The 9,232-nt window shown below is 44.4% G+C and overlaps 1 protein-coding gene across 1 annotated transcript in view; it reads left to right on the forward strand.

The window, feature by feature from the left end:
- Nucleotides 1–9,232, forward strand: part of Dhx29 (DExH-box helicase 29) — a 46,555-nt gene that overhangs the window by 20,411 nt on the left and 16,912 nt on the right. Inside the window, exons 9-12 of the mRNA XM_021208308.2 lie at nt 791–956; nt 1,371–1,494; nt 3,219–3,833; nt 4,656–4,799. Of these exons, the coding sequence (XP_021063967.1) occupies nt 791–956; nt 1,371–1,494; nt 3,219–3,833; nt 4,656–4,799 (1,049 nt within the window). The remainder of the gene's footprint in view (nt 1–790; nt 957–1,370; nt 1,495–3,218; nt 3,834–4,655; nt 4,800–9,232) is intronic.

Genomic DNA, 9,232 nt, shown 5'->3' on the forward strand with positions numbered 1-9,232 from the left:
AACCACAAGGCTGGTAGCTACTGGGCCAAGCACACTTTGAACATTTAAGGAGTTGCCTGAGGACCGGTGTAATCCCAACCTGAAGGGAGGAACAGCATATGGTAGTAGGGGTGGGCCACTGACGCCTTTTAGGGCACTTACCTAAATGAGAATGAGTACTTAAGCCAGGCAGTGGTGGCGCACACCTTTAGTCCTGGCACTTGGGAGACAGAGGCAGATGGATTTCTGAGTTCCAGGACAGCCAGGGCTATACAGAGAAACCTTGTCTCGAACACCCCCCCACACCCCCCACCCCCCCAAAAAAATGAGTACTTAATTTTAGATACACAAGGGAGCCATTGGAGGGGGTATTGATGGCTGTGTTAAGCAGAAAAATGGCATCTGACATATTTTTTCCAGTAACTACGTAGAGGGCATCCTACCAAATATTGTCATTCAGTAAGTATGGCCATGCATAAGGTCCTCATGGTCAGCCAGGTGTGGGAAGAAGACAAGGAAGATCAGGAGTTCAAAATCGTCCTCAGCTGCAAATCAAGGTTCAGGTCGTCCTGGGCCACATGAGACACTGTCTCAAAACTAACAGCAACAACAACAACAGCTTCGGGATGTTCTGTGGGCCATGAAGAGGATGCCTCACCTAGAGAAGAGAAAACCTTTGTGTGGTCCTTCTTCACCCGTTCCCTTCAGAAATGCTGTTCCTAAAAGGGAGAGCACGCTGATCACTCGCTCCACAGAGAATTCATATTGCTGTTACCATTTTTAAAGAACAAGTCTTTGCCTTCCATTTAAGGTAAAAAGAAAGAACCTCATGATGTAAGAAACTTTGACTACACTGCTCGAAGCTGGACTGGAAAATCTCCCAAACAATTTCTTATCGATTGGGTCAGGAAGAATCTTCCCAAGAGTCCAAATCCTTCCTTTGAGAAAGTTGCAGTAGGTAGATACTGGAAATGTAGGTATGTTTTTCTGGTTAACTGAATGAACTTTTAGAAAACTGTGAAGTGAAAATCCTTTTGTTTCTTGTAAATTGTGTAAACATTCAGAAATGTCAGGCTTGCTGGTTCATGCTTGTAATCCTAGCACAGAGGAGGCTGAGGCGGGGGTTCCAGGTCAGTGAGTTCAAAGCTAGCCTGGCTTGTAGAGGGAGACCTTATCTCAGAAGCAAAACATGAATCAAGTAGGCATTTGAGAAACTCTTAATTCCTCATTTCCAGTTCCCTTTGCTTATAAATCATTGTCTAATGCACTGCCTCCCATGGAATACTTAGCAACTGTTGTAAGTTTAAGTTTAATGAACTGCTGACTTTTTTTTAATCTGACCTCATCAATTTGTTTTTAAAAGATTTTATTGTTCTTTTCATGCTTTTTAGGGTAAGGGTCGTCAGGTCTGAAGATGATGTACTGGTTGTGTGCCCTACAATCTTGACAGAGGACGGCATGCAAGCCCAGCACCTGGGAGCGACATTAGCCCTTTATCGTCTGGTGAAGGGACAGGTGAGCTTCCTTAGGCCTGTATGCTTCCAAAGACGCCCATGCAAGTGGAGTATCCCTGATGGAACGCTCTGCAGTCTGAAAGGCTCTAAAACTCACGTCCTTCACCGCAGACATGATGCCATGAAGAAAATTCTGCACGATAAATTTGCTGTTGCAAATGGAATTATTGAAAGCATTGCATAAGATTACTTTTAGACTTTCTGTGGAAGGCGTGTATAAAGCAAACAAGAGTTTGTGTATAGACAGAGTCTGCCCAGTTTATGCCACTGTGTATGTGCCAGAGCCTCTAAGTCTAAAATCTGAAACTCGTAGTTCTGAGGATTTGGGGTAACAGATGCTCTTCCTCCAATGAGATTGTCCCGTAACACTCAATCTATCAGCCTAAAAATACAGACAGGCGGTTCCAGTTTTCAATTTTAGGTTTTATTAACTATGTGCTTAGAGTTTAAAGAAAGAGTAAAGTCCTACTGAAGGAAGACACTCTCTGAGAGAGCGCCATGCTCTTTTTACATTTTAGATTGCCAGCCCTTTTTTTTTTTTTTTTTTTTTTCTGAGACAGGAGTTCTCTGTGTAGCCCTGGCTGTCCTGGAACTCACTTTGTAGACTAGACTGGCCTCGAACTCAGAAATCCGCCTGCCTCTGCCTCCCNAGTGCTGGGATTAAAGGCGTGCGCCACCACTGCCTGGCTAGCACTTCCTTTTTATAATAAATATATTTCTCTGTCTTCATGGGAAGTGTTGCTTGGCCGCAAGACCATGGGAAGAGGCACCTTGACCACAGCAACTTTTATTTAAAAGCAAAAAAGGCATTCAGTTAGGGGCTCGCTCACAGTTTCAGAGTCAGTACATGATCATGACCACAAGAAGCAGACAGACTAGGTGTTGGAGCAGTAACCGAGAGCTTTGTATCTTGCTCTGCAATCAGCAGGAGAGAGAGAGAGAGAGAGAGAGAGAGAGAGAGGAGAGAGAGAGAAACACACTGGACCTGGTGTGGACATTTGAAAACTCAGAGCCCACTCCCATTAGCACACTTCCTCCAACAAGGTCACACCTCCTAATCTTCCCAAATAGTTCCCTCAAACATGATCCCCTGGGGCTATTGTCATTCAGACCACCACTAACTAAGTAGGAGTCCACACAGTTGTTCTTTTCCAACTTCTGCCAAAGTTCATGTCTTATTTCTTGAATTTTGCACAAGTAATTATAAGCTATATGTGCTTGGTAAAGGCGACTGTTGCTACCACAGAGAAAATCGTTCTTTGATAGAAGGCAAGTAGAATAACTGAAGGGTCCATTTGGTGTCATCTGACTTAGAACACTGTGCCACTGCCAGATCTCCCAGGGAGCTCTGTGTTCTCAAATGCTCTGTGGTTCATTTACATAGTATGTACTAGCCCTACAGGAACACTTAGTAAACATTCATTCCATAGTTTACCATGCTCTAAAAGTAAGCACTTCACAGGTCCTCTGTTAGCTATTTTAAATGCAGAGACAGAAACCAGAGACATTACCTCACTCCTACCCAGTCACATAGCCATTAAGTCAAGAAACCCAACTATGGTGTGCCATTTATGAATTGACAGCCTATGTGTGTCTTTCTTCTATTAATGACTTTAGAGTTTAAGGATAAAGCTACATTTTAAGAGACACTCCCCTATGTTCTCGAGTACTGAGTTCTGAGATCTAGTCAGCACAGTCTAATGTAGCTGCTGCTTTCCTTTTCAGTCTGTCCATCAGTTACTCCCCCCAACATACCGGGATGTTTGGTTGGAGTGGAGCGATGAAGAAAAGAAAAAGGAAGAACTCAATAAAATGGAAACCAATAAGCCACGGGATCTTTTTATTGCCAAGCTCTTGAGTAAACTGAAGCAGCAGCAGCAACTGCAGCAACAGCAACAGCATCCTGAAAGTAAGAAAGAAGGCTCCGAGGATCCTGAGGAATCTTGGGAAAACTTAGTTTCAGATGAAGATCTTGCTGCACTGTCCTTGGAGCCAACAAATGCAGAAGACCTGGAGCCTGTTAGAAACCTCTTCAGGAGGCTGCAGAGCACACCCAAGTATCAGAGGCTCCTGAAGGAAAGACAACAGCTGCCTGTGTTCAGACACCGGGACTCAATTGTGGAAACTCTGAAGAGGCACCGGGTTGTGGTGGTGGCAGGCGAAACGGGGAGTGGCAAGAGCACCCAGGTGCCACACTTCCTGTTGGAGGATCTGCTTCTCAATGAGTGTGGAGCCAGGAAGTGTAACATAGTCTGCACCCAGCCCCGAAGAATCTCGGCGGTGAGCTTAGCCACCAGGGTGTGCGAGGAGCTGGGCTGTGAGAGTGGCCCCGGAGGAAGGGTAAGGCTTGCTCTCTCCATCCGCCTCCGTGAGGAGTGCTGGACCCTGCTTTGCTCTCAGGAACTGTACAGTATACTAGTTCTGATAACTGAACGTTCAAATACGTTACTACTAGCCATTCAAAGAGTATGCATAATTCAGATTTAATTTTGATATATATCATACGGCTTACTGTCTCTTCTGAGACTTTTCTGTGGAAGGTATCCCTAAGGGGTTCCATTCTTTTCAGTGAACAGAAAAAGAGAGCAAAGTAGATAAGAATGTTAGATTATTCAAAGAGGGAAAATAAGTGATGGCTGTCAAGATGGCAGAGAAGGTAGAGGTGGCTGTGCACAGGCCTGATGACTTTAGTTGAATCCAGATCCTATAGGATGGCTGAAGAGAACCAACAGTCATCCCCCTGTCTCTGCATGTGCACCATAGTTTGCAGAAGCCTACACTTGGGCACACTGAATAAGATATGAAATTTAAAATTATCAAAACAAATCTTATAGCTTCACACAATTGAAAAACCATAGAAATATACTTTTTGGCATTTTGGGGTAAGATATCATACTGTAGCCCAAGCCAGCTTGGGATCCACTGTGTAACCCAGGCTGGCCTTAAACTGACAGCAATACTCCTGCCTCAGCCTCCTGAGTGCTGGAACTGCACGTGTGAGCCACCACATCCAGCTTGAAATGGACTCCTGATAATCAAGTGCATGGGCAGATCTGCCTGGACTGCTGCATGGAGCACTACCATGGGCTCCTGGGCTGCACCTTTGCAGCTCGTTTGCCAGCGTACTTGTGAGAGCTCATGGCCCCTCTGTTCTCCCCGCAGAATTCTTTGTGTGGTTATCAGATCCGGATGGAATCTCGAGCTAGTGAGTCTACCAGGCTACTGTATTGTACAACCGGAGTTTTGCTAAGGAAACTGCAGGAAGATGGTCTTCTGGCTGATGTGTCTCATGTCATTGTCGATGAGGTGAGGAGGGTTTATAATTGTGTCCAGATACATTCTAAACATGTTTGTATTAAACTGATATGGCCGGTGACAGTAGCCAATCCTATGCATGTATATACCGTATGCCTTCCATCTAATGCTTTAGTCATGTCTAGCAAATGCCTGTGTTAATGGCTTTGCTGAGTAAGTGCCATACCCTCTTGGTATATGCTTGCTGCTGTTCAAAGCATCACACAGACACAAGCACATGGTTGTCTAATCCCTCCAGCATCACAGTGCGGTATGTGTCTTTATTTTACAACTGAAGACGTTGAGGTACATGGAGGTCCAGTTGTGGAGCTAGAGGCCCCAGCCCAGGCGCTCTGGCACCTCCTTCCTCTCCGCCAGTGTCCGCTCCTCGGCCACCACACTGGGAGGTTTCGGCACTGGCTCTCTAACACAAGGAATCGTCATTGGTTTTTCTCTAACTATCCTTTGGTGCAAATCAAATTTCGGTACACACTTGAACTGTGCCCCGAGTTTTACGTTAGGACCGTTAGAGATGTTAGCCAGCCTACTCTAGTAAACTAATTTGCTAGTGTTTTTTTTTTTTTTCTTTTTTTTCAAGAAGAGAGAGAGAGCAATTCTCTTTTCAGAAAGTATTATTAAATCATTTTATCAAGGCAGGATAGCTGACGCCTGTAAATTTCAGTGCTTGGTTGGCTGAAACAGGAGAATTGCCTCAAGTTCCAGGCCAGCATGGAATAGTGAGAGGCTATCTCAGTATGCAAAAAAGAGGAGCTTGGTGTGAAGGCAGTAGGAAAGCTTTTTGAGATGGTTGCTTGTTTTTTCAAGACAGGGTTTCTCTGTGTAGCTCTGGCTACCCTAGAACTCCCTCTGTAGACTGGGCTGGCCTCAAACTCAGAGATCGCCTGCCTCTGCCTCCCAGGTGCTGGGATTAAAAGCATGTGACACCACTGCCTGCCTGGCTGAGACAGGGTCTTGCTGTGTAGCCCAGCTGGCCCATCATATCAGTCTTCCTGTCTCAGAGTGCTAAGATTACAGGCGTGTGATGCCACATTGGCTCATTCATTGATTTATAATGAAAAAATTATATATATATAAATATTACTTTATAGATTACCTCCCTCTTTTGGGTTAGGAAATACTAGAAAAACATAAATTACAACCACACAGCCCAGGAAAAGTCAAACAGTATGGTGGTTTAATTCATATTTTTGGTGTGCATTTAACGTACTGTTGGTGGTTCTCTCATGTGATCTTCAAATGGCTTTACAATACGATAGAGACGGATGTCTTCTACTTATTTACCCATTTTCTTATTAGACAAGTCTAGGCAAAGACAATTTTAAGTCTAATTAATACTCTGATAATAAATAAGTGAGAAGGATTACTTTTCTTTGAAGAGTGTTCGTTTTTCTTGTGGGGTAGGTAACATATTGCATTATGATAGATAAGATGTTAGAAAGAAGCCGGGCGTGGTGGCACACGCCTTTAATCCCAGCACTTGGGAGGCAGAGGCAGGCGGATTTTTGAGGCTAGCCTGGTCTACAGAGTGAGTTCCAGGGCAGCCAGAGCTACACAGAGAAACCTTGTCTCAAAAAAAAAAGAGAAGAAGAAGAAGAAGCAGCAGCAGCAGCTGGATGGCTGTGGACTCACCCATGGAAGAGTTATCCATAGGATACAGAGGAAGATAGAGATACAGTTCTCCATGGAATACAGATGTCATTATTGTTGCTTTTCAGACCCAAACCTAAATTTCTTTTAAGTATTAAGAGTCAATATGAGCCAAAGTGGCAAATGTATCCATCAATGAAACATTTTATTTAGATCAGAGTAAGTTCTCTTGGAACATAAATAGTTAACAGAAAATTTCATTAAAGACAGAACAAAGTGAATGCTAATTTAAAAATCCAGACCAGCTTGCAGAAGCTGTGTTCTTTGATGGTTTGATATTGACTACCCAAAGACAGGATTGACTGCATCAAGCTCCAGCCTGACATCATCAGCCTCTTGAGCAAACAGTAAACAAGTCCCAGGGAGGGGCTGGAGCGGAGGCTCAGCAGGTATGAGCTATCATGGGTCTTGCAGAGGACCTGGGTCCCATTCCCAGTGCCCATGTGGCTTCTTATGGTCAACTGCATTCACATGCACATACACCAATTGTACTGGCTAGTTTTGTGTGTCAACTTGACACAGCCTGGAGTTATCACAGAGAAAGGAGCTTCAGTTGGGGAAATGCCTCTGTGAGATCAAGCTGTGGGGCATTTTCTCAATTAGTTATCAAGGGGAAAAGGCCCCTTGTGGGTGGGACCATCTCTGGGTTGGTAGTCTTGGGTTCTATAAGAGAGCAGGCTGAGCAAGTCAGGAGAAGCAAGACAGTAAAGAACATCCCTCCATGGCCTCTGCATCAGCTCCTGCTTCCTGACCTGCTTGAATTCCAGTCCTGACTTCCTTTGGTGATGAACAGCAGTATGGAAGTGTAAGCTGAATAAACCCTTTCCTCCCCAACTTGCTTCTTGNTCATGATGTTTGTGCAGGAATAGAAATCCTGACTAAGACACCAACACAGACACATGATTAAAAACACAATCTGGAAAAGAAGTCACTAGATATGCACTCACTGATAAGCGGATATTAGCCCAGAAACTTAGAATACCCAAGACACATTTTGCAAAACATAAGAAAACCAAGAAGAATGACCATCGTGTGGATACTTCATTCCTCCTTAGAATAAGGAACAGAATGCCCATGAAAGGACATAGGTACAGAGACAAAATTTAGAGCTAAGATGAAAGGATGGACTATCCAGAGACTACCCCATCCAGGAATCCATCCCATCATCAGCCACCAAACCCAGATACTAATGCACATGCCAGCAAGATTCTGCTGAAGGGACCCTGATATTGCGGACTCTTGTGAGGCTATGCCAGTGCCTGGCAAACACAGAAGTGGATGCTCACAGTCAGCTATTGGATGGAACACAGGGCCCCCAATGGAGGAGCTAGAGAAAGTACCCAAGGAGCTGTAGGGGGCTGCAACCCTGTAGGTGCAACAATAATATGAACTAACCAGTACCCCCTGAGCTTATGTCTCTAGCTGCATATGTAGCAGAAGATGGCCTAATCGGCCATCATTGGGAAGAGAAGCCCCTTGGTCTTGCAAACTTTATATGACCCAGCACAGGGGAAGGCCAGGGCCAAGAAGTGGGAGTGGGTGGGTAGGGGAGCAGGGGTGGGGGTGGGGTATAGGGAACTTTTGGGATAGCATTTGAAATGTAAATAAAGAAAATAATAATAATAATAGAAAAAAGAGATATTAATGAAAAGAAAAAATACAATTGGACCCGGAGCAATGCCTTGGAGATTAAGAGCCCTTGCTGCTCTTCCAGAGGACCCAAGATCACCCACATGGCAGATCACATCTGTAACTCCAACTCCTATTCCAAGGGATCTGAGACCCTCTTCTGGTCTCCTCAGGCACCAGGCATTTGGTACACAAATATATATTTTCGGACAAAGCCCTCATACACATAAAATAAAAATAAAAATCTTTAAAAAGTAAAAATCTTTTTAAAAATAATAGTCCCAGTGGAATTCATCAGCACTTAAGGAGTAGAGAGAGCTGGGGCAGTTTGTTATGCAGGACTCTTTCAGGGCAGAACCTCTTCTGGCTGTGTTACTACCAACTGTATGCTTCCCAGGAGTTTATAGTTAGTGTGGGATCTAAGTACATTCTTGGCTGACACTCATGCTCCGTTCTGACCACAGTAAGAGGTGTACTTAATGCCATGTTTTTTTTATTAGCTCTAGTGCATGTTATCGACCTTCAGACATGGATCCCCAGCTGCCTTCTAGAAGCTTTGAGTCTCTGGCACGTCAGGTTCTCTGTCCTTCCCTGCTGATCCTCTTAACTTGCCCCACTCCTCTCCCGAGTTCAGCTAGGGAGCCCCACCATTACTCTCTGGTCACCAAAGTAAAAGCACCCAACCAAAAGCCCATGTCCCCTGAGCTCTGCTTTGTAGTTAGGTTTGTTTGCTTCATATCTACCCACTTTTCTCCTCATTCACTGGTCTTGCTCCTTATAAGGGTCACCAGTATCTTGAGTTACCACAACAGCATCTATAAATTAACTTCTCGCTTTTACTAGGTACCTCTTACCTTATCTCTTGTATATCTCCTATCCCAGGGCCCAAGTCATCATTTTGATTTTAGTTCCTGAACTATATTAGGTACCCTCTTGACACTCTGGGTTTTTTTTTTTTGTTTGTTTGTTTTTTTTTTAATTTTGTGTGAGGTGAGGGGTGGATGCGTGTAACTGTTTTGGATTCATACATGTCTGTGTACCATGTACATGCCTGTTGGCTGCAGAGGCCAGAAGAGGGCATCAGACCCCCTGATATAACTAGAGTGACATGTTTCTCTGCGTCTGTACCACCACTCAGACTTATACAT

The sequence above is a fragment of the Mus pahari genome, chromosome 11, assembly GCF_900095145.1.
Source record: "Mus pahari chromosome 11, PAHARI_EIJ_v1.1, whole genome shotgun sequence".
Lineage (NCBI taxonomy): Eukaryota > Metazoa > Chordata > Mammalia > Rodentia > Muridae > Mus > Mus pahari.